The sequence below is a fragment of the Sciurus carolinensis genome, chromosome 3, assembly GCF_902686445.1.
Source record: "Sciurus carolinensis chromosome 3, mSciCar1.2, whole genome shotgun sequence".
NCBI lineage: Eukaryota > Metazoa > Chordata > Mammalia > Rodentia > Sciuridae > Sciurus > Sciurus carolinensis.
Genome location: NC_062215.1, coordinates 55,844,935 through 55,870,574, shown reverse-complemented (window position 1 = coordinate 55,870,574; position 25,640 = coordinate 55,844,935). Strand labels below are relative to the sequence as shown.

The window sequence follows — 25,640 nt, the reverse complement described above, 5'->3', positions numbered from 1 at the left end:
GGACGGGGGATACAATTAGTACAACCTTTGCTAAGGGCAACTTGTCAAAGTTGACTAAAATGACAGGCACACTCTGGAATGCAGCATCTCCTAGGGTTGTTTTGATTTTTTGTTTTTTCCTTACAGAATCCTCAGATAAAATGACCTAAGGATAGTCAATGCAGTGTTGTTTGTAATAGCAAAAGACTAGAAACAACCTAAATGTTTAACAGTCAGGAACTGGTTAAATAAATTATAGGCCTTCTGTGTAATGGGAAAAAAAGACTGAGAAATCACTTTCTCTGCTGATATGGAACAATCTTGAAGATGGATTGTCCAGTGGAACGGGTTTGGTGCAGAATCGTTTGTGGGTCTTGATACCATCCAGGGGGTTTGTAATCAAACTGAAGAGGATGCAACTGCTTGAATATTCAGTCTCAGAAAGCGGACAGCTGTGGGCTGCCTGCAAGGAAGGAAGTGAGTGGAAGAACTCAGGAGTGAGGAGCTTCCCCACTAAGCCCTCTGGTATCTTTTCATTGTGTTACTGAACAGATTATCCACTCAAACCATCTGAAGTGCTCAGGGCACACAGCCATGGTGACGGCCCATTCTCTCTCCTGTTTCTTCTCATATCTTCTGCCACTTATGCAGAGTGGCAGCAAGGCCCTGGTGTCAGGAGCTGGGGCTGTGAAGCCAGTCGCTCTGTGCCTGTGTGTGAACACTCCCACCCTGCAGGCTGCACCATCTTCTGCAGCAAACTGAGAGGAAAATGTCTCCCCAGCAGAGACACTGGGAGGACTGAGCACCTGGCCCTCAGCAGGAACCCTCCAGGGCTGCCAACAGAGGGAGGCCAGCCTCAGCCTGCATGACCAGTGCAGTTCCTTGATTCCAAAGGAGGGTTTTCTCTGGGGAACTACTCAGAACTGCAGATATGAGGTTCGCCTTGAGGGGGTGGTTTGTTCCCCTGTGGGTACAGGCAGGAGCCGGCAGCTGAGCATGCATCCCTACTGCCTCCCCCGGAATGCTGCATCCCAGAGGTCCCCAGGCCAGATGTCTACAAATCAATAAACTGCCTTTGGGGCAGGTGCTTTATGTCCTGTGGACTCCGATGCCCAAGACATCCTTGGCAGTGGCTTTGGAAACACTGGTGACGCAGTAGAGCTGCTTCAAAGGATGTTCTTGGGCAAGAGGGAAGCACCAGTGGAAGCTTTGTTCTCCATCCAGCCTCAGCGGGAAGCTCTCCAGACAGCTGAGGAACATAGGAAGTAGGAAGAGGGCAGCTCCCAGGGTGGGTGGGGTAGGGTGCAGCAGAGGATGTGCTCATATAGGTCCAATGACATCTGCTTCACTGAAGCCCACCCCCTGTACCACTGAACCACCAGCAGACTGCGGAGCTAGCTGATGTCAGGCCCAGACTCCACCACTTACTGGCTGTGTGACCTTGAACAGGCTACTTGAGCTCTCTGCCTCAGTTTCCTCACCTGTAAAATGTAGACAATCTTAGTACCCACCCCATAGGATTGTTAGAAGGATTAAATGAGTTAGCCACATAAAGTGCTTGGGATGGTACCTGACATGAAATAAATGATCAGTAAATGTTACCTTCTCTTGATTGTCATTGTCATCATCATCATCTTAGTTAAGACCCTTGTTAGGTTTGGATATGAGGTGTCCCCCAAAAGCTCATGTGTGAGACAATAAAGAATATTCAGAGGTGAAATGACTGGGTTATGAGAGTTGTAACTGATACACTGAGAGTGTATCAGTCAATACACTCATTAACCTAGTAGTAGCTATAGGCAGGTAGGGTGGAGCTGGAGGAGGTAGGTCACTGGGGCATGCCCTTGGGTCTTATATTTTGTCCCTGGTGAGCACAGCACTCTCTGCCTCTGTGCTGCCATGTCTTGAACTGCTTTCCTCCACCATGCTTGTCCTCCATGATGTGGGGCCTCACCTCGGGCTCAGAGCTATGGAGTCAGCCATCTATGGATTGATACCTCTGAAACCACAAGCCCCAAATAAACTTTCCCTCTTCTATGTTGTTCTTATCAGATCTTTCAATTCACAGAAATGAAAAAGTTGCCTAAAACAGCCCTCCTCTCTCCTTAGCTCTGTTCTATTATGTAGAAAGTACCATAGTCCTGTCAAGACTACTGAACCCCAGCACATCTGTGTAGCCCTGGTTCCCAGCCCACTGCTAACTAGAGCCACTGTAGAGCCACAGTAGCCACCCTGATCTGCAGGCAGTTGGATCCCAGTCCAAGACCTTAGTGTTCTTGGACAGTCTCCCAGCTTCTTGTCACACACTTGTGGTCTTGCCTTTTGCAAGTCCCATTTGCCCTTGTTCAACTCCCCCTACTCCTGAGCTAGCACACAATGTGGGAATAGTGGCTTTTAGTGCCTGGCCCAGTGCTAGCAGAATCAGCCTCTGCTCCTCAATCTGGGTTCAACCAAAGAAGCAGATGTGACTATGATCCTTGCAATCAGATTCGCAGCCCAACATCATCGGCACAAACAACAGAAAACCCATCAGCTATCCCCAAGTCCTGAGCCAGCGTCTTCATGCATCCAAACCAAGTCAATTTAACATCTGACACTTGTGCAGAGCTCCCATCCAAAAAGACACATTCCGTTCAGCTTTATAGCCTTTGCTGACAATTCCCTACCTGGCCTCAAACAGCCGGCATCCTCCATGACATCATGTGCATGGCCTGCCTTCCTCCCACACCCTGCTCCTCAGCTCCCACCTGGGCCACAGCCGACAAGGGCAGCTCAGCATGGGCACCTGCTCTTTCTCTGCAGACCACCACACACACTGGATCTTTAAAGAGCTGTGACATTATGACAGATCTTACTTTCTGAGAACAAAATCCAGAGCACGTCTCCACAGTCACATTGGCCTCCACCAGGGAGGTGGGGAAGGTATATGTGATGTTCTCTGGCAGTCGGAAGCACCCTCGGTAGGTGGCAGTCCGCCCTGTGGGGAAGGAAATGGGTTTGTGGTGAGAAATGGTGTCCATAGTTGCTGGTGCCTGTCACAAAGGAAAATGCTGACTTGGGATCCTGAGAAAGGTGTAGATATACTCAGGAGGGGCAGACCTCAAGTCAGGCAGAGAGAATGTCCTGGATAGAAAGCAGTAAAGCCAAGATCCTGAAAGAAACCAGGTGTAGGACCTTGGTTGCCCAGGGTCACTGATAATGGACCATTTGGTTGAAACTGCTAAGCACAGGTTTTGCTTCTACCAGATCTCTGCAGATGGTGTCCATCTGTCTTTTCTTCCTTCTCTCCTTCCTTCAACACATTTGGGTTGGGAATTTACTAAATACTGGAATCTACAACAGGTGACCCAAGAAGTTCATATTCTGGAAAACTCAAAGCCCTCTGAGTACATGCGTTAAAAGAAAAGTAGAGGGTTGGGGAGATAGTTCAATTGGTAGAGTGCTTGCCTTGCAAGCACAGGGCCCTGGGTTCGATCCCCAGCACCGCCAAAAAAAAAAGTAGATTTGGAAGTTTGAAATCCTGCTGGGTTCCCCCAGCCATTGGGGTCACACAGTTGCTTTGCTTCTTAGCAAGCTTTGCCTCCCTCTGATCTTAAACTCCTACCCGAATTCTAGGAATACTCCTAAAACCTCTGTCACAAAGAAAGCTTCCTGCCAAGTTGTTTTCTAGACCTTCTGGTGGAAAAGCCCAGCTCCTTTGTTGGCTCCCTTGGTGCTGAACAAACCTTCTGGAATGTTCTGACACCAACTGTTCTTATTTCTTCCAAACTCATCAAAAATTTTCTAGGAGACATCCTGATTCTCATCCCACACTCTTTTTAACAAAAGGTCTCCCGGGGTTCAGTATCTCTCCCAGATTACTCTACCTGCCACATCTCTTGACCAGTAGCAGAAACCCTTTCATCAGCATTAGCCATGGCAGAGAGCTCTTTCCATGCAAAACTGCCAAAGCAGGATCAAACCCTGGATCTGGAAGTCCACCCTGGCTGACCACAGCAGCAGTGGTCAGAAAGTCAGGACCTGGACCTAGTAGGGCACAGATACAGGAAAGTGGCTTGATGCTGAGAAAGCAGAGGGTCTTAGAGTCCCAAAGGCATGGATTCATGGCCAGCCACTGCTCCTGACTAGCTCTGCAACTCTGCTGAGTCACAGGCTTGAAGATTGTTTCCTTGCCTACATCCACCAAGCTGAGGCTGGCTATGAGGAGCACAGTGCACCGCATGGCTGGGTTGTGTCTGCCCTCACCCACCTGCCTGCCCTGGGTATGTCAAGGCTGAGGGTGAGGCACACCCTGGACCCACAAGACTGTCCAGTGGCATGGCTGGCCCCCAAGGAACCAACTGCTAGAATGACTGGGTGCTGGGGCGGGACAGGCACAGGGGAGCCAGGCTCAAGGGACGTGGCAAGGGGAGTCAGTATGAGAGGAAGACACAGGGAGACAGAGTGACCAGCATTCTAGTGAGTCCCCAGGTCAGAGACAGGGAAGCAAGGGGGCAGGCCAGAAGAGCTCCAGAATGGAGCTCCTGGAGGGAGACTGCTTCTGGTCACCTTGAGCTCACTGCAGCCAGCTGACTCTGATAGAGCAGGCGACCAGGAAGAGCTGAGTAAATGAATGAGCTGAGTGGGATAAGGCACATGAGGGACTGAATGGACTGTGACAGGAGGGCAAGACATGGGTCACAGGAGAAGGTCACGTCATCTGCCTCCAGATGCGACTCTGAGCAGGTAGGTTGTCACCTAGTGCAGCCTGTTCCACAGCCTCTCTGTTGCTCTTTCTGTTGGGTGAGAGAAGGGCCACTCAGGACAGAAGGATGCCACCAAGGGGGAGACATTAATGATTTCTCAGGACCAAACCCTAATTCCAACCCAGAAGCTGGTCCATGGGTCTCGCTAGTCAGAAGCTGCAAGTTATAATGGGTGGTCACCTGATCACCTGTGAGGGAGATCCTGTCAGCCTGTCCTCTCAAAAAGGGAGTGGGAAGGCAAGGGTCAACCACACAGGCTCCACAGCCTTCCCAAAGGGGAGGTGTTGATACTATTTTCAACATGAACCATGACAGCAGGTCTGGCAGACTTAAGGTCTGGGGCTGGCCCAAATGACTGGGCCATCTGCCCCTTAGTCAATGGACAACAGAAATAAAACACCTGTCTCGAAAAGACAGTGACAGCAGAGAGGAGGGTGGGTGGCACAGCCCAGAGTTCACATACAGGTCTGGTTCTGCTGGGGGTCAGAGGTGAAGGGTAAGAGGTCAGGCTAATGTTTGAACCCAAAGATTTAAAGATCCAAGAAGGCAGCCTAGGACAGCATTATCCTCAGGAAGCCCATGTGGATGTCCAGGTGATGGGGCAAACCTCTGTGCCAGGTCAAGGTCTGGTGCAGAGTAGATGCCAGTAAGCATCTGTTGAGCTAATGGCCTCATTAGTGGAGCCTTAAGCTAAAGAGTAGGTTGTCAGTTTTTCTGCCCTGTGCCCATTGCTCTGTCTGGCCCTCCTGGCTCCCAGACACATCCTGTCTGAATGCAAGAAGCACCTGAGTATCTCCAGCTGTCAGGGACAAACACTGGGTTGCTGTCCCTACACTCTGATCCCACGCAAGCTGTCCAGGGCTGGTCTTTAAGCTCACTATGGTTCTCAGGGATGGGCGTCTGAACTGCTCGGAACACTCAATTGTTGCTAGAAGAATCCTCTCAGTAACCCCTCTCTAGGCTTAGATTTTGACTTGACCTCTCATTTCCTGAGTTCTATTCATTCCTGAACTGATCCATCAGCCTCCTGGGACTAGGGACAGAGGCAGATGGTGTCAGTGTCCACATGTCTGGATGCTGGGCTGTGCCACTATGATCTGCAGACTGTGGCCAGTGGTAAGGTAAGTCTCCACCCATGCTATGGGAGAGGCTCACTTCTTCCCAGCCTGGCCCTTCCAGTCATAGGAAGGATGATCCCCAGCATGTGTGAATGTGCACAACCTGTTATTTTATAGAGGAGTCTTTTGTAATCAGATTAAGTAGATTTGGGACCCATCATCTTGCAATAAGGACAACCTTGAGATTCAAATTCATCTAGTTGGGCCCCCTCATGTGTTATTTCTACTTGACAGCACTCTACTTAAAATTCTTATTGTTTGGTATATCAGCTTATTCTCCCTCATGGTTGATTATTTCCTCTTTAGTTCTGTAATTCTGAATTATATACTCATCTTCAGTGAGAATTTACCTTGGGAACTCTGAGTGATGACCTAGTGCTCTCCCTCTCTCTCTCTCTTTTTCAAGATTTTGCATTTGCCTCTGCCAGATACTCCATGCATCCCAGAACCAACTTTTACATTAGAGTTTTTGAACACACAGACAGAATAAATTTGAACCCCAAAACTTATACAAATGCAGGACTATAGTTATGAGTTTGTAGAAAAAGTTTATTTTCACCTGAAGTTCAAGTTAAAATAGAGAAACTTTCTTTCTATCTCCCTGAACTGGAGGGTGATTTATTATTTATTTTTTCATCTAAACTTCCACTGGTTTATACTTCAGTGAAATTGAGTTCCACTTTATGAAGAGGTTTTAATACAATTCCCTATTGTATGACAGGACCAAGACCTCATTTTCTGCTCTGCTTAGACAGGAAAAACCTAGATCTTATGGCTACCAAGACTGATGACCCAGGGCACTGAAACCCAGGGCTGTACAACAGCATCTCCTCCTCCTACACTGTGGTTCTTAGTTTCCTCTTCATTTGTGGTCCCAGGGATTGCCTTGCTTTCCTACTAGTTAAGCTATCCATTTAAAATGATGTTCGTTAATCTTATCCAACATTTCTAGGTGTTTTCTAGCTAGGGAACTTTCAAATTCTCTGGTCTACCCTATTGCTAGAGATCTAGGTCTCCTCAGAGGCAGTTTACAAAGTAGACTGGAACCCAGAGAGGGTAAATGGCTGTCTGAGGTCACACAGCACATATGAGGCATATCTAGGCCTCCTAATCCTTTTCTCCTTCAAGGCATGTCTCAGTCATGAACTCAAGCAATTAAGTCTTCAATGGATGCTTAAGCCCACTGTGACAGGAGCCTATATAATGAAGATGAGAGAGAAGGGAGGACACAGGATCTGCCCCATATAGTGAGATTGAGGGGCTATAGGTAGGGGGCAATTGGAGCATGTGGCACAAGAAAAGTTCAGGGAGAGGCAGGCACACTCACGCTTCCTGGAGCTGGACAGCAGTGCATCCACGCGGTACACAGAGAGCCGGTCCACAGCCCCGCACACGGTGCCCTTCTCCCCCTTGCACTCCTGGTTACACTCCTTTGGCGCGACACGCAGGGCTGGCAGGCGGTTCCCACAGTAGCAGTCTGCACCAGCCTCCAAGCCTGCATAGACATAGGACCTGCAGGGAGATGAAGTCTGACTGAGTCCAGACCTTGGCCCAGACCCCTAACTGCAAGAAGGTCTCAGTCAGGCAATGAGAGCTGGGCCTTGAGCCAGGACAAGGGTTGGATGTGAAGTTGAGGTTAGATCTGGGTGGGGAGGCAGGGGTGATGACCATCAGCCTATGGCCGGCCTTAGGAACCAGTCTTCATCCAGAATTAAAAATCATCTAGGTAAGTCTAGGGGACAATTTTCGCTTTGTAAGAAATGAGCCCCATTGGTCTCTCCTCAACCCTGAGCTTTAGTACCATCATGTTATAAGATATAATGGGGCTGAATCAGCTATGTGCTGGGAACCCAGTTCTTAACAAGGTACAGGGAACATCTTGATATGCAGTGCTTGCCCATTTCTGTGGTGTAAATACTCCCACCACAGACGATGTCAAGCTACCAATGTTATAGTTGCACAACAACTCAAAAACTTTGAAATTTGCCCCAGTCCCAACATAAGACTGGCCGGAAGCACCTGCCACTTGTCATGTTATAAATGGGCCTGCTGCACAGTCATTTCTTTACCTATTTTTCTTCAGTTGTAATTACAGCTGTAGACAAAAAAAGATTAGAAATGAAATATATTAAGTTTCATATTGGATTGCAACTACAAAAAGTGGTCAGTGTTTTCACTCTCCCTTCTCAGTGGATCCTGGTGTAAAAGCCCCAGACGGAAAACCCAGACTGAATCACCTAGTCCCCCTTTGGCCACTTAGTAGCTGTGAGATGATGAACATCACTTCCTACCTCCAAGTCTCAGTTTCTTTCACTGTTAGGAGACTAAAATGAGATTGTGCCATCTTCAGTTTCAGCTTTATCCAGGCTGCAAAGTGCAAGGCACACAGGAGGTCCTTGTCCTGTCTTTCTCCAGCCTCAGTTCCTCCATGTGTAAAAGGGGATAATTACTACTTAGTGGAGCATTGTGGGGCTTTACCTGACACAAAAATTCTAAGAGGATCTCAGGTGATAGAAAGAGATGAAGTTGTCCTCTCATGCTGTCCTGCCTGTCTCTACACTTGCACATGCACACACCCACAGTGGACTGGGACTGCCTTGATGGTCAGAACCCTCCCTGGCACGTGACAGATGTCTGGTAACTACTAAGAGAGCTGGCAGTATCCAAAAAAGCAAAACTTGTTATAAACACAAGATAGAAACACTTATGCTTACAGAGCTGGAAAGGTCCTTGGAGAAATAGAGATTAAAGCCTTTCATTTTATTTTTAAAAGATGGATAAACTGAGGCCCAGGGAAGGAAAAAAAAATCACTCAGCAAGTCCCTGGTACAGCTGGATTAGAAGCCAGGTCTCTGATCACTGACCCAGAACCCATGCCATCTGCCAGTGACCTTTCTTCTGGATGATGGGGGCCTGATAAATTGAGGTCTAATTACATTATGACAGCCACTGGCAGCCACAGCATCGCCCATTCTGGGACTCTCTTCTGACCTTATTTCCAGGGGAGTCAACAGCACAGCATCCCAGCACTTACCGCTCAGCACATGCGTCCTGGCAGTGGGTGACAGTCATCTTCCTCAAGTCATAAAACACCACCCCCTTCAGAGTTCTCTCCTGGCCTTCGTCACGGAAGCAGCCAAGGTAGGTTCCTGCAGGAGGGAGGATGAGATCAGCAAGGGAGGGTCCTAACCATGGGCCCATGCTTAGGAAAAGACAAGGGGTCTCTAGCCCTGCCTGGCCCAGGCACCTCTCCAGGGAAAAGCAGGGGATGAGGGCTGCAGCCCAACCTCCCCTCAGTGCAGGAGCCAAGTGGGCATCTGGACATGTCCATCTCATTCATTTCCTGCCCCTTGTTATTTAATGGCCCACTGTCCACTGGGACAGCCCTGTGAGGAGCCTGGCATCATCCTGACTACTGCTTTTCTCTACTAGCCTTAAATGCCCATGTGTGGATTTGCATTTTATTCATCATTATGATTTTAATCGTACATTATAGCATGATAATTCAATATGCATATATAATGTATACATTTGCATGTAATAGTTGGATAATTTAATGACCTCCCATGGCCCCTACCCCCTTCTCCCCATCCTTAGTTTGTCTAGGCTTAGAGAGACCCTTCTGCCTTCAAAAGGTCCCAAGAGAAAGTTTTGCTGCTTCCATGTGAGCCAGAAAGGAGACAGTAGTCAGGGAAAGTCTGACATTAAGTTAATAAAGAAGAGTTTTCAAAAAGGCTAAGAAATTAAAAAAAAAAAAATCTGCTATCCATGGCTGGTGTAAGCAGTATCTGTTAGAGTGTAAGGTAAGTGTCCTGTGTGGCAATCCATGAGACCAAGTGACTACAGAGCCTACTCCGGTCACTCCAGCACATCCCTGGATGGGGACATTGGGGAACAGCTCCATGAGTCAACCCTGCACATACCAGTGAGAGTCCGTAGCAGCCCGCTCTGTTCCCTAAGGGAAGGAGAAGCCTCCCAGAGATGCACACGGCAACCCAGAGATGACAAGGACGATGCAAATGCAGCACTGGGCAGGTAAACACCACAGGCACCGCACAAGGGTTTTAAAGAAACAGAACGCTGGGAATTTGCAAACATGCCATCGCACGGTCCCCAAGCTGTGAATACACACCCGCAATAGCTGTGCTGAGATCTGGATGGGGCACCTGTGATAAAGATGCAGCACATCTCCCTAGAACACCTGCATCCAGCTCCTCCAGGCCTCTGAAATGCCACTTGTAGCGCCTGCCCCAGCCTCTACAGAAATCAGGTTCTCTGGAAGCTATATACCCAAGGCCTCCTAGCATGCCGGCTCCTAGATGGCTTTTCAGTGAGGAGGAAGGTCCTGATGGTCCACTGCTTCATGAGTTCCCCGAGAGCAGGAGAGACTCATTTTTAATTCCTGTCAAGAAGCTGATCCAAAGCAGGGACTCAGGGTCCACATGCTGAGTGGTCTGGAGAAGGGGGTCTGGTCCACCCACCTCATTTCTGGCATGTAAAGCACAGAGTGGTTTTTCTGTCCACGAGTGTTGCCACACTTAATTTCGTCCTGACCTTGCTGGATCACTTCAAATGGGCCTCAGTTTCCCCAAGTGTCAAATGGATAAACACCCACCCTCCCCTGCCTCCCCCTGTTCAAGCTCATTTCTCCTACCCCACCTCCCCTGCTCCCCTGTCACATCCACCCTCTTCTCCCTGCCTGTCCTGAAGACCAAGAGCACTCCCAGCCCACTGTGGCATCTCTCTTCTCTGGATTCTTACACTTTATACCTGGAAAACTCATCAATTAGCCACATTCTTGTCATTAGCTATTTCCCTTAACCATCTTTCAAGTCTGTGGGTCTCGTCTCTACATGACTGAAGCCTCCTGGAGGGCTGGGGCCAGACCTTTACCCTCGCTGGTGACCCACCCTGACTTACCAGGGTTAGGCAGCATCAGTGTCAATGACAAACTATGAACAGTGGATTATGGCCCCTAAAAACCCACTGATGTAGCCTAAGGGTGCAAGAGTAGGCACAGAGCGCTCAGATGCAAAGAGGGATGGTCCTGCTGACTGTACCAACGTGCAATTCTCAGGGCTCTAGTTTAAGAGGGATGAAGCAGTGAATGACCAAGACAATAGGAGACTACACTCCTCACCACACCAGGACCCACAGGACCCAAAGAGCCTCAGGTCAAAGGACACAGGGCTGAGAAGAAGCTGGCAGTCACCTTCTTCGATGTCTGCCGAAGGGTCTGGCTCTCTTCCAAGCCAGGAGCCTCCAAGGCCACCTGCATAGAGGGATAAACATCAGTACATGAGGCCACACCCAGCAGGCCACCCACTGGCACCTGGCACTTCCTGCTTCTCTGGTACCCAGGCCCGGCAAGCTTCTTGGTCCTGTTGGCCCTCAGAATGACTGCAACCATCATGCACCACTGCAGAGAACTTTCACCCAGGGAGGCAGGCATGAATTTTCCTCCTCTGCCCACCTACTTAGTAAAATAAAGCAAGTATTTGAGAAATTTCTGATGTGTTACTCAGCAAAGAAAAAAGTCCATTACAGTTTTCAATTAAAAATCCAAAACATGAGCCCAGGGAGTGTGAAACATTTATCACTGTAGCTGGGAAATTAGCTGTGAGGTTCTAAAGATGGCCAGTCTCAAGACTTTCCAAAGCTGAGAAGGGCATGTACAGGTTTCTGGGCAACTAGATGGAAACAGCCTTTGGCAATGGGTTGACTTAGTCTCAAATCCCTGCTCCACCACTACCTGGCTGTGTGACCTGGGATGTGCAGTTTCCCCTCTCTGAATCTCAGCTTCCCCAACTGTAAAATGGGGACAGGGTGCCAATTCCACAAGCTGGTTGTGAGGACTGCCTACAATAATACGTGTGAAGTATCAAATATAAAGCCTGACATAGGAACTACTCAGGAGTGATTATTTTTATAGTTTCTAGATCATTATTAATAATGAAAATTTCTCAATGATTTTACTTCCTTGAAACCCAAATTCTTCACCATTAAAATAGTGAGAGCACCACTTACATCAGAAGGCTGTGAAGATTAAATTAAATGAGAAAACAGATGTACGCCTACCCAGAACTGTACCTTGTACTTGACAGATGTTCAAGTAAGTAACAGCCATTATTATTCTGATCCTAAACTCTAACCTGGGACCTAGTGTGACAATGGATCAGTAAATATTAGTTGAATAATTAGCATGCTACTGAAAGAGAAGGAGGAAAAAAAATGGTTTCCAGCAATCAGGTTACAGTTCTTCTGAAAACAAGGAGTGGCTAGCAGTTACCAGCTGGCTGTTTATAGACCTGCTCAATGTGGAGAGGAAGCCCCCCTCAGATGCAGATGGCCACTCTGGTTTGTGAGGAGCAGGTGAGCTCTTTCATCCCAAAACATAACAAATGGTTTCTCTAACTCGCCGACAGAGGCGAGGATGTGCAGAAAAGAAAAGAACTTTCGAGGGATGTGCCGGGACACATCCTGCAGCGGATTTATTACTTTCGGCTGAAATGGAGGCGATGCATTATTGTCTGTGACTCCGCATCTGTTCATTTGCACATCAAAATGGACAAGCCGTGAGGCTATTAACGATGGCTTTGGAGATATTGGAATGTCTTTGGAAATTACTATCAATAAAAAACAAACTGGCTATGGAGAAGTTACTATTTTTCCCCTAGTAAACTTACTGACATTTTATTCCATTATGGATGTTGTCCAAGGTATAATGAAATGCTCAGTGATTGATGGAGCCTCCTGCAGCTTCCGCGGCTTGCAGGATCCCCTTTCAGGAGGATGGCGGGATGCCCAGGCCACAAAGAGATGCTTGCTTTGTCTATGGCCCCAGCAGCTGTCCAGAGGGCTGCACTGTGGCCACTCTCCATCAGCGAGGCCCGCCCAGCTATGCAGGCCCCCACAGCCCCACAAAGGGAAGGGGGCAGGGGGCTCCCAGAGGGCTTTCAGGCCAGTGCCCTGGCTTCCCCTGCTTTCTCTGAAGACCTTCAGCCAAGCAACATCCCCACCCCATATGATTTTGTTATTCTGCAGGAAGAGCAAATTCTTCCTGAAACCCTGAGGCATATTCAAAATATTTAACAACCTATGGGGTGGGGGGAGCACAGACCACTCAGAATTGTTACTATCCAGCTGGCACTGGATCCTGAATACCCCCTGCTGTCTCAGGAGTTAATCCTTTTCTTGCTGAATAATGGGGAGGTTTGATGGTCACTGGAGAGGCAGCCAAAGTACAGAGGGCACCCCAGAGGCTCAGGGGCAGTAACTATCAACAGGTGTGTATTTCAATTTTTTTTTAACCCTCAATAAGACCATATTTTTTGGATAACAGTTGAATATCATCAGTCTCGCTTATATCTAACCACAATTTCTTCAGTTTTTATTACTGGAGGTAAGTTAAAGGATGTGTACTGGTTCTCCTGGACATGCATATTCTATACTCAGGGCCATAGCTTGTCACCCTGAGCCCTCTTCTCTGCTGGTCAATAACTTTTATTTATTTATTTTTTCTGAGTCAGGATCTCACTAAGTTGTTTAAGGCCTCACTAAGTTTCTGAAGCTGGCTTTGAACTTGTGATTCTCCTGCATCAGCCTCACTAGTTGCTAGGATTACAGGTGTGTGCCACCATGTCTGTCCAGAGGTCACTTTTGTCTATGAGTCTGCAAGCCCTTTGCCATGCCTCTATCATACCTGGGTCATGCTGTACAATAATCACTCGGGTAGAAGTCTGATTCTACCACCAGGCTGACCTCTCAAGGGCACATGTGTAGACCCATGCAGCAGATCCTCAGTAAGTGAGGGCAGAGAGAAATGAAAAGAGGAATTGAGGCTAATTTGCCATAGGTTGCAAGGTCAATAGATGGCAATAGAAAGGAACCCAGGTCTGTTTTCAAAACTTGTACTCTAACCATGACTTCCTCTCAAGAAGTCTACGTTGCTGTCTATCAGTCATTTATACTTTAGTCTAAACAAGTTGCACCAGTGAAAACTTCCTAGAGATAGTTTCTCAGTGTGTTGGGTGAGTTTACAGAAAGCACATCTGTGTAAAATAAGTTAATGAGAAACCATCAGCACCTCATTTCTCTCTTCTAATATGCAAGCCTTGCTGGGGACTCCTCATCATAACTAGATGATTTCTCAGAAAATTTCTTTCCAAGACAAGAATCCACAGAATTACAGAATCCTGTAATTTTCACTCTGTTGGGCTATCAGAGTCATCATCCTAAGGCAAGAGAAGCTTGGGCTCCTTTCTCTTCCCTGGACCCTTCTCACCATCCTCAGACCCCAGCACCACACACACACACACACACACACACACACACAAGAATATGGCCTAACTCCAAGGCCTGGCACTAGACCTTTTACAGTCAATAAAGAAGTTCCTTTTGTGACTCATGGCGCAGCACCAAATGAAGAGGTCAGGGATGCTGAGAAGTTGACTGAGCTCAGTCACCATTCAAGAGCAACTTCAGCACTTACTGGGTACTCACCAGTAAGCACCAAATAATTGACTGAGCCCTGCACAGAGAGTCTGCATACCTTAATATCCCCATGAGGGAAACTCAGCCTTGTAACCATGGCCAATCCTGCTGTGCCTCCCCTGTCTCCCAGGCCTGCTGCTTCCAGGTCACCACAAGCTGTGCATTCTATTCTGGCTCCAGACCCTTCCACTCTGGTCAAGTTCTGGTTGCCCAGTAGCAACCTGCTCAATAATGCACCTTTATGGCTGCTTTTCTTCTTGGTCTTTTTCCCACTCCCCTCCCATAGTTTGCTGGGATGGCACCCCAAATCTACTGTGTGCATCTGAATCCTAGTCTCAGGGTTTGCTTCCAGGAAACTCAAAGAGAATGACCTTGGTGACTTAACTTCCCTGTGCCTCAATTTCTTCGCCAGAATATTTGGAAATAATAATGCCAGTACTTGTACATAGTAGGTTTACAGATGCACAAGAAAATGCTATATGAATTAGTTTTACTAAACAGCAATAAATGCGCGTTAGAATGCCAAATGATATACTAGGTCTCCTCTCTTAGTGGCTCTTGGTTTAAGCGTGCATTAGAATTACCCCAGAGAGAGTGCTGATACATGGATGACTGGCCGCTACTATGCCAGAGTTCCGGCCTCACTGAGAATGGGAGACCCTGAGAGTCTGCACTGGGAACAAGTTTCCAGGTGCTTGAGGCTGCCGGTGTGGGACACACTACTCTATACTAACACTTAATCCTCACAGTAAACCTGGGGTGCGTGTCTCTATCTTCATTTCAGAGGTACCCAGAGAAGTTAAGCGCTATGCCCAAGGTCGCCCAGCAAGATTGCTGCTGAGCCAATATTTAAGACAAGATTTGTCCAAACCCAAAGCTGGAGCCTTAGGTTCACACCTCAACTTTGAGCCACATGAAATCCCAGCAGGTGAGTGAGCAAAATGCTAAAGGACTTCACATCGCAGCCTTGCTGTCTCCCGCAGAGCAGGAGAGAAGGAACATTCTGCGCCTGTAGGGCCTATTTCTCCAGCTGCCACCGGGCCAGATAAAGGCAACATCAAACTTGTGAGCCTGAGCAGGGCTCCTGGGAGCAGCTTCCTGAGAAGCAGCTGAGCACCTACCTCGGCTGAGGGCGGCTGGCCTAGGGGCCTCAGGGCCCAGGGTGGGCGACCCCTGGTGGTGGAACCAGCGGCGCCGCAGCTGACGCAGCTCCGAGTTGCGGTTCCTCCGGGGCCAGCGCAGGGGTCCCGCGGGCAACCGAGCCAGGGGGCTCCGCAGCGCATCCACGTCGAGCAGCGGGTCCGGGCTGACACGGGGGTCACGCAAGTCTCTGCTGTCTAGCAGGCCCACGCCCAGCGCCACGGTGGCCACGGGCAAGGCCTGCAGGGTGCCGGGCGCCCGGGGGCCCTGTGGGAGGGCCACTCGGACCCGCTGCAGGAGCAGCAGGCTGCCGGTCATCAAGTAGGCGGCCGTGAGGAAGAAGAGCAGGAACTGCGTTCTGCGGAGAAACTTCTGGAGTCGGAAGAAAGGTTTGGCCATGCCCCTGGGCAGCTGGGCTCCCGGCTGGGGCCTGGGGACGGCTCCTAGCGCCCAAGCAGGAGGGAGGCTGGGGCCCCCGGAGGCGTCATCCTGGCATCCCAGCTCCCAGTACCTGCCGGTGCTCTCCTGGGGCTACTATTTCTGCACCATTTCCAGCAGGCGTTCAAATGGCGCCATCACTTATCTCCGGCAGCCACGGGGCCCTGAGGTTGTAGCTTCTGCCTGGGTGTCACCATCTTCCCCATCCCAGAGCTCCACCAACCCTCCTCTCCTGGCTTGGAAACCTGAAAAAGTGGAGTGGAGAAAGGGTACTTAGTTGCAATAGGAATGTCTGCCACCACCCTCTCTGGGGTCCAGGGTACCCCCAACCCTAGGACTGATTTATCAAAGGGTATTGTTGGTATTGCTGACACCCTGGACAGAGGGCTGGGTTCAGATCTCAGCTCTGCCACTGGCCAGCTGTGTGATGCTGGGCATGTTGCTTAACCTCTCTGGGCCTCAGTTTCCTTCTCTATAAAGTGTGGATACACTCTGTTCTTGAGGAGCAGTGAATATCCAGTGACAATAGCAGTAGTGATAAACACCATGAGGAAACGTAATGGCAGCTTTTCACTGAGTCCTTATGTGCCAAGCACTCAGCAAAGTGCATTGTGCATTATCTCATTTAACCTCACATCAATCCAATAGAGGAGACACTGTTACATCCCCACTTTACAGGTGAGGAAATGGGCAATAGGAAGCAAAACTATTTTCATAAAGTCACACAGTTGGCAAACACAAGAGCCAAGCTTTACATCAGTCTCTAGTCAGATCCTACCCTCTCAACTACTACATGGTCCAGCCTGTGATGAGACACCATCATATACAAATGCACCTAGCCTGGGTGAGTGTACACAGCAAGTACTCAATACATGCATGCACTCAGCTGACTTCCAGGGGTGTGTTGGGACTAGGAGCTATTTTCTGGAAGGAGCTCCTGCAGAGGCTAGTCATTGCCTCTCACAAAGAAGGGGGCTCAGAGGAGGGAGTGGATTTGTCAGCTTCCTGCCAGGGCCAAAGGGCGGGGATGGAGCCAGAGGCCAGGGCACTGGGAGGAGGGGCCTTTGAGCAGCCCTCCAAGGTGCCTTCCACTCCCAGGGACACAGTGCTCCCAAAGGGCTTTGATTCCCCTCGGCGGCACCTCTGAAGTGCACTGTTAGGGTTGGCAGAGGGCTCTGCAGCTGCCAAGTCGGGCTGCAGTGTGAGGAAGGCCCTCAGCACAAGGACAGGCTTGTCCCAGAAGAAAGGCCCCTAGAAGCGTGACTAAGCCACTGCCCATAACTAACATGGCCTGGGACTCCTGCCAGGTCCGCACAACCACTCAATGGCCTATCTGTGTGCCTGGGACAGTTGGCCGGTGTGAGCAGAGACAATGTCTGGGCTCCAAGGCTGGCATTCCAGGCCCTGAGAGGCTGGAGGTTCAGGGAAACTTCAAAGGGACCCAGACCAGCATGGCCCTTCCTGATGGAGTGCTGAGGGCGGCGGGGTAATCAGCAAATCAGCAAATGGAGGTGGAATCGGCCCTGAGTCAGGAAGCCATTCTGATGGCCCCAGAGCCTTTCTTTTCTCTGTAAGCTGGTGTGTCTGCTAGGCCCGCCCCACCCAGTCTCCTCAGATTTGTAAAACCAGAGAGAAAATCCCCCCAAATCCTGACTGATCTCTCTGCCTCCAGCTTTGGCCCCTCCAATCCATCTTCCACAAGGCCACCAGGGTGATCCTCCTAACTCACAAATCTCATCATGGCACTCCCCTGCTTAAAACCCCTTTCAATAGCTCCCTGAGGCTTTGGGGATAAACTCCAAGCTCCTTAGCATGACATACAAGACCCCCTTCGTGATTCAGCCTGCCCAGCCTCATCTTCTGCCAAGCCTTTTCCTTCTGCTTCCCCACCACACACACACACACACACACACACACAAAATCACCTTCCAGCAGAGTCACTGTAGCCACAGCACACTGAGCCCCGGTGCCTTTGCACATGCTGCTTGTCTTTTCCTCCCTCTTTGGAGAATCCCTGTATATCCCCCAGGGAGCAGCCCAGGTGTCACTCCCTCCAAGCAGCTTTCCCTGCCCATCACCCAGCCACTGGCATAGATTCTTTGGTGTTCCCATAGCCTGGGCTGATCCCTATCATAGCACTCACCATCCAGTGACAATTAGCATTGTTCATCTGTCTTTCCATCAGCCTCAGTGATGGCAAGTTTAGAAGCCATCTCCTCTTTATTTTTGTAACTCTGGTCCCCAGCCGGAAGGCTGGCACAGTGTAACTGTTCAGCGATCTTGTTTATGAATATACTTTTGCAAATAAACTAGAGGCTAGATGAATGGATAGTCTATCAGAAACTTGTTCCTGTAGGATCCTAGAGAAGTCAAATCTCACATTCCACCTATCCAGAGCCAGGGGTGAAGGCTGCATAGTGGGAGAGATGGAATGTTGTGTGGGCCATCGAAGGATACAGCTTTGCAGAGTTGAGGTTACATGCATATTAACAAGAGTACCCGGTTCTTTTGTGTGCTATAATTTCACAGAGAGGTGTTTCCAGATGTGTTTGCAAAAGGGTTCTGGTGAAAGGAGGTTGGGATTCTATCAGTGAAAAATCCCACACAACTAAAATAAAAGGTGGGAGGTGGCCTTTTGCAGTGGAGAGAAAGTTTCTGGGGAGACGGAGCAGAAAAATGGGCAACGGGTCAAAATTTTGAAGGCCAGGTATGGTGTGCAGTGCACGTGTGTTTTATTTATTTTATTTATTTTTATTTGTTGTTGTTGTCAATGGACCTTTGTTTTACTTATTTATATGCAGTGCTGAGAATCGAACCCAGTGCTTCACACATGCTAGGTAAGCACTCTACCACTGAGCCACAACCCCAGCCCTGCACGTGCATTTTAGAGACAGAATTTGGATACAGGACACTAAGTAGGACTGGGGTGCTGTGGAGCAGGGGTTGCCAGGTTGAACCAATCAGGAGTCACTCTCACCCAGTTCCCCACGACCTACAGAGTCCTCCCTGGCACTCCTCCATCCCACAGGGTCTCTCCCTGGCTTGGGGAAGGGGCTTCTGAGTACTGAGTGGACAGCCACTTGTAGGCCAGAGTTCCACAGTCTGAGGTTGGGACTGCCTTTCTCAACTTCTAAAACTGCAAATCCGAGTCTGAGGCCAGAACACTTGCTAAGGGTGGGCTGGGAAGATGTTCCACCCAAAGTATCAGACACTTGCCCCTTGCTCTGGACTTTAGCCATCCTTGACCAATAATATTTGCCAATGGTTCCCCACTTTCTATACGCTCACCTCTCCACAAGGATAACAGCCCCCTTAGAGCCCCCAATGCCCCCAAACCCCAGCACACAGCTAGCAGGACAGTGATGGGAAATGTTTGTTGAGTGACTGAATCCCAAGAGGCTGCAGGTGGCCTGGAAGACTCAGAGCATCTGCACAGGGGCTCACAGGTGAGCCACAGCAGAACCAGCTGATATCTGGGCAGGTATCTAGCCACTGCCTATCTGCATTGGGCCTAAGAGGCTATCAGCTGAGCCCAATGCACCCCAGAGCCAGCAGACCCTCCAGGAGAGAAAATCCATCATGGGCAAATCATTGCCCAGGGCAGGACCTCAGGCTTCTCATCTGTTAAATGGGGGTAAATGGCATTACTACGGGACTGAAGCAGGGAGTGTATGTGACACTTTTGTCACCTACAGACTATATCATGTTCTGGTTATGAATGCAAAAGAGGCAAACAAGGAGCAGCTTGATGACAGGCCTACAGCAGCTCCGTCACTGGTAGAATCAGTCTCAAGCAGCAGACTCCTTCTCAGCCCCCCTACTCCCTGAGACGGGCCCAATATCCCACTCTTGCTTGATGCTGATCTCACACTAAGACTGCCGTTAGCAACTGCTTTATTTCTCAATGTCATCACTTATTAAGCCCTTGCAGCATTAATAAATAGGTTACATGGGTTGTGTACTTCACCGGCACCATCTCGTTTCCTCCCTGCAGCTTGCCAAGGCAGAGGCTCTGCTTCTCCACATTTGAGAGCTGAGATTTGTCCCTGAATGTCAACTGGGTGAAGCTCAATGCCTAAGGTCAGACATTCAGGGCCAGCATTCAGGCCCAGACCACCTGCTCCCAGAACCTACCTGGTTCCCACTAAGCTTCCTACCTGTCTTCTCCCCTCGGGTCTGGCTTTGCACAGGCAAGATTTATTCTTGAAAGGAGTTTATTGTGTCTCCATAAGCACCCTTTTGAAATCATGCCAGGCCAAATCTCCTGGAGATGATGCTACACATGGCGTCTCTAGAGCCAAATCTTCCCGGCACTGCCGTGTGGGTAAGTGTGCCAGTCTTCTGGCTTGGCTGGGAGGCAGTCTCAGAGTCCCCCCCTCTTCTGGAAGTCTCTATCATTCTTCTCCAGGTGCAATCCCATCTTGGAACCATGCAAAGTGCTTCAGTGGGAGGTTGGTGGGCTCTCCCCAGTACCCCCTGCCTGAGGCTTTGTCCTTTTGGGAAGGGACATCCAGGATGGACAAAAATGCACACCTGCCACCCCACTTAGTGCCTTGTAGAGGCCTCAGGTTACTCTAGAGCAGAGCAGTGCCTAAGGAGGGAGACCCTGAGTTCCCTCTCAGGCATGAGAGAATAATCAAATGGAGGAGTTTCTGGAAGTCTCAGGAGTGAGCTGGAGCCTAGAGCAAGTGGGTCTCAGAAAACCTGAGCCCCAGGAAGGAGGTGGGGCATGGTAGTTGGTGATGCCTACTTCCCAGTCAAGCTGAGGGGACTGAGACTGAGCAGTGGCAGCAAGAAGAGAAGAGAGGATAGCACAAGAGCCAGTCTCTGCAGCTGGATGACCAGTGGCCATCAGAGTTCAGGCATGTGACTACTCCTCCCCTACTGCCTGGCCAGAGATAACATCCCTGACACGCCCCCCAGAAGGATCTCGGCCATTGTGGCCACTGCAGTAATAGCTCTGAACCTCGTAAGACTCAGAGCTATGAGCTCTGATCAGGACAGGAACTCTGAAGACAAAGAACTTGGTCCAACCTGTTGCTCTCCACACAAGAAAACAGGCACCCATGTCCCAATAGCTCAGAGCCCCAGCCTCCATGACCAGTAGTCAGGGAGTCTTCATCCTTGGGACCTCAGTAAAGTCCTATATGGGAGCCTCCAGCTGGGCTCAGGGATCTCCAACTTCTGCCTCAGTGCCTGCTCAAGCTCACTGCCTGTCATCAGACCTTGTCTCCCAAGAGACTGTCCCCTTCCAGCAGCCTAAGAAAATGATCTTTCTAATACAAAGATCATAATGCTACTGCCTCCACTAGATCCCCAGGGTTTGAATAAACAAATCCAAGCTCCTTAGTCCAGTATTCAGTAGCCTTCCCTGACTATTCCTTCTAGAACCCTGTGTCTCAACCAGTGTTATTCACCCTGTCCAGGTACCAACTGCCTCCTGCAATCTCCTCCTCCCTGGGACCCATGTTTTCTGAGTCCTACCTGCTGTAGGCTCCTGCTCCCTCCCTGAGATGCTTCAAGTCCTCTTAAGTACGCTCTTCCCATAGCCAGCTCTGACTGTGCCTCATCTCAGAGCTCTGAAATGCTTTCTATTTGGCTCAGCCCCAATACCACCTCTTCCATGAAGCTCCCCTGGTCCACAGAGCACAGCCATTCCCCAGTGCTATTGGCAAGGCTGGATACTGTCCTATGCCAGGGTTTTGTGTTCTCCCTTGAGTTAGGCTACCTGCTGTCATCCCAACTTCCTCCCCAGCCTGCCAGTCCCTTGCAGGCACAGTGGTGCCTCTGTTCTCCTCTGTGTATGCAGCCCTCACTCCAGGTCCACACCCTTGAGTCTTAGAGGCTGAGAAAAGGAGCTAGGAACCTACTAAACATAAACCTGCAGGGTACTGGGAAGGAACAAGTTCTAGGAAACGGAAATGGTATGGGGTCCCTGTCTTTGAAGAGGCAATTCTTTGATCTTTTGAACTTCAAAACTTAGTAGAAAGGGTTCAAAAAAATTTTTAAATGTCGCTAAAAAGGTGGAAAACATCATAGTCAATTAGTGTAATCACTCCTCATATATTAAACATCAAATTGCACCCCCTTAGTGCATATAATTATGCTTTGTCAATCACAAATAATAAAAACAAAAAAAAAATTACAGGAAGGCCAAAACATTTAATGCAAAACTGGAAAACCCTTTCAGTAAACCTACTGCTGAAGTTTATATAAATAATAAAATTTTTATACCACACTAAAGAGTGCAAAGCACTTTCATGTACTATCAAGTGTGTTGAATGAATGAGCAGAATAAATGAATAATATGAGTTATTATATGAATTAGTATCCCCATTTTATAGATGCAGAATTTGAGACAGAAAGCAAACCAATTAACCTGAACAAAGAAACAGCTATTGCTAGACTGAACTCAAGTTTCCCGGTTCCAAGTGTGTGGTATGATCTGCCAGATCACAGGGCCTTCATTTGCTCAATACCAGATGGGGATCCTTCCAAGCACCATAATAGGGGCCGGGGCTGCAAAGAAAGACAAAAGTTGTGGGGGCGGGTGGCTGGCATTTCCCCTTTTCAGTTGATTGATTTGGAGTTCAGTCCATTCTTAAAACTGCCAATCATGATCTCTTCTGAATTATTGCTGGACTATTCCTTTACTAGTATTCTAATTTATTCATTTGTGTCTCTTCCACCTGGTGGTGAACCTTGAAGACTGTCTTGGTTCTGGTTCAGAGTATAGTAGGTAAGTAGGTATTTGAGTGACTTGGATCAATCTGGGCCAGGGAGTGGAGCACCAAGTCAAAGTCAGCCTTGCCCTTCTCAGGCTCCATTCCCACCCCTGGGATAGGGGCTTGTGCTATGGGAAGGGGGCCAAGAAACGCTGGGCATTCTTTTCCTCAGAAATCCCCTATTCCCCTCATGCAAGGGGGCTCACATCCCCAGGACTTTCTCAGGGAAAGGAAGCAAAATGGAGGGAAAGAATCTTAACACCTACCAAGAGGTGCACCACATTGTCTCACTTACAAAATAAACCCAGCCCATTCTTCATCCGCTTCTCACATCCACATAGGGAGATGGAGCATAAGTAGAGCTCCTCCCTGACCACATTCCCCGCAAAATGGCACACTTGTGATATTTTTACAGGCCATGAATCTACATGGTAACTATTAAAGCTGAGGTGAGGAGAGATTAGAGGAAGCAGAGAGAAAGCATGTCTGTGAGGCCCAGGGAGGAAGTAGTGGAAGGCCATGTTTACCTATTCATTCCCCAAATGAGCAGGGACAGCTTCCAGCCCAACCTGGTCCCAGACGTTAGGACCCAGCTCTTCCCCTTCTGTTTCTTATGATTATCACTGTCATCTTATGAATAAAACCTCTGAAGATATAAATACTGAACGGCCCAAAGTCCTTGGCCTTGAACTCTTTGAGGCTGCAGCGGGAGGATCTGGTCTCAACAAGACTAAGTCATATGGGAGTGTCTACAAAGAAAAACATACCTTCCTGAGATGCCCAACTCCGTCTGGGCCTGGAGGCTCCGAATTTGGAGGTTCTGAGGCACATGTTCAAGCTGACCGTACAAGGTATCCTGCTCTGCTGATCACTAACTTGCTCTACGGTACTTGGGCTGAACCAGCTAGGCTGGAGGCTCAGTCTTATCAGGAGGCCAACTAGTGACCCATAATAACCCCTCTGCTTGGTGATTCCAGCCTTCTGCTCAATCCAGGCTCTCTTCACTTCTGACTAGAAGAGCAGCAGGCTGCATGATAACACCAAGGGCTCCATTGCCCACTGAAAAGAAGGAGCCCCCTCACCCCAAAACAATGTCTTCCAGAGGAGCTGTGGGAACCATCCTGTTGAGACCTGAAGGGTGCATACAGATGAAGGAGGTGGCTTCTGGTGGGGAAGATGGGACAGTCAGGCTCAGCCCACCAGCCCAGTGGCCTGCCAAGCTACCTTCAATCACTGTGCTCTGGAAAGGTCTTGCTCTTCTTTACAGAAACCCTGGACTCTGTAAAAGCATCTTCTCCATGTGAACACAAAGGGTCAAGTTAACTGTGTGTGGTGGTGGGGTTGCAAGGGAGTATTCTTAGGAGAAATAAACCTCTTCCTACCCCAAGGAAACCCCCCTTGCCCTCTGTCCAGCACTTGCAACCACCAAGTAGGGGGATGCTGCAGACAGAGCAGGACCTGCCAGCTTGAGGTCTCCTCTAATTCTTGAACTGCCCACTAGCCCTCACTTCCTGTGTCTGGAAACCTAGTAATTCACTGGAGAAAAGGTCCCCACTCCTGATCCCAACATGAGATAGCCCAAATGCCTCCCTCTTCCAGCAACAGGAGGGCTGAGAGATCTAGGGTTACAAAAGTACAGTGGAGTCTTGAGTCTGTTCATTCGGGAGCATCTGGGACAGCAAGAGTGGCCAGGGACTGGATCACAGGGCAGGGGTGGGGTTGAAATCCCTACAGCAGCCCAGTCAGAAGAAGGGACAGAAGTCCCACTCCCTGCCCCCACCTCCCCACGGGTGAGTCAGCTTGGGGTACATATGCTAAGTAGAGCAGTCACTGGGGCTACTTTGAGACAGGGGACCCAGCCAGGGATGCTTCTGAGTATCAAAGAAAAAACGCAATAATCAGTGTCCAGTCATGAGTCTCCGTCCACACCTAGGAAGATGCAAAGCTCCAAACCAGGTAATTTTTCGGACAATACTTACGTTTCCATTGAATTTGCCTCGGTCTCCATTCAAGTTCACCAAGAAACGGGGGTGTGGGGGAGGAACCCTCCGCTGACCGGAAGCCTGGCTTGGTAGCGGAACGAGAGGGAGCTGCTCCTGGTGAACGTCTCCGACTAGGAGGGAGACAGTACGCACCCCAAATCCTGCCCTTGCCCCTCTCCCTGTGCCCGGGCCGCGGCGCCCTCCTGGAAGACGGACGGTCTCTCCAGACCCTGGCGGGGGACGGCTTGTGCAACTGGCTAACGCACCACCGCCCCAGTCTGACTGTTGCGAAGCGCTCCCCACACGCACACGCTCCGGCTCTCCTTCCCCGGCCGAGCGGCCCCAACCCCGCGGGAAGGCGCCCCACGCAAACCCGCCCCGAAACCGGAGCAGGTGCAGCCCCGGCGCGCTCCCTGTCCCAGCTACACAAACTTGTTTGCCCACGGCGGGGGAAAATCCGACTTGCAGACCGCGCGAGGGTCCCGACTGAGGCACCCGAGAGACAGGACTCACCCCGCGATCGCGGCCGGCTGGGGCGTCCGCACTGGCGGCCACGCGCCCTCCTCCCGGGGCGCGGAGCCCGCAGCCCCGCAGTGCCCGGAGCAGAGGCGCCCTTGGAGCCCGCACGCCCCCGGCGCCCGCCGCAAGCTGACTGACTCGCCCCGGCACGGCGCCGCCGCCCAGCAACCTGGGGCTGTGGACGTCCGGGCTAAGCCGCCGCGGAGCGGGCGACGGAGCGGGCGTGCGGGCGCAGAGCCTGTGGCGGGCGCGGAGCGGGCGGCGGACGGTGAGCGGGCGAGCGGGCACCCGGCTCTGCACATGCTCACTCGCGCGGCCCGGGGACAGCAGCCGGCCGCCGCCGGGTCCTAGAGGCGCCGGCGCGTAAGCCCGTCGCTCGGCTTGCGGGAGGGGTCTGGGTTTCGCGGGCGAGGGCCCACACATGACCTGGCCCTGCGAGACACGCACAGGCGGCGAGCCACACACGCCACTGCCAAGCAAAGACACTGACACTCACTGATA

General features: G+C 50.1%; 1 protein-coding gene across 2 annotated transcripts in view; it reads right to left on the bottom strand.

Moving 5' to 3' along the window:
- The window catches only part of Wscd1 (WSC domain containing 1), a 45,708-nt gene extending 20,289 nt beyond the window's left edge, over positions 1-25,419 (bottom strand). Inside the window, exons 1-6 of one of the 2 annotated variants that reach the window (XM_047547058.1) lie at positions 25,134-25,419; positions 15,457-16,158; positions 11,055-11,114; positions 8,877-8,991; positions 7,170-7,354; positions 2,835-2,956 (exon numbers count right to left, since the gene is read on the bottom strand). In XM_047547058.1, coding sequence (XP_047403014.1) covers positions 2,835-2,956; positions 7,170-7,354; positions 8,877-8,991; positions 11,055-11,114; positions 15,457-15,874 — 900 coding nt within the window. In that variant the 5' untranslated portion in view covers positions 15,875-16,158; positions 25,134-25,419. The remainder of the gene's footprint in view (positions 1-2,834; positions 2,957-7,169; positions 7,355-8,876; positions 8,992-11,054; positions 11,115-15,456; positions 16,159-25,133) is intronic. The other variant, XM_047547060.1, reaches the window with a different exon arrangement.
- Between the last annotated feature and the right edge of the window lie 221 nt (positions 25,420-25,640).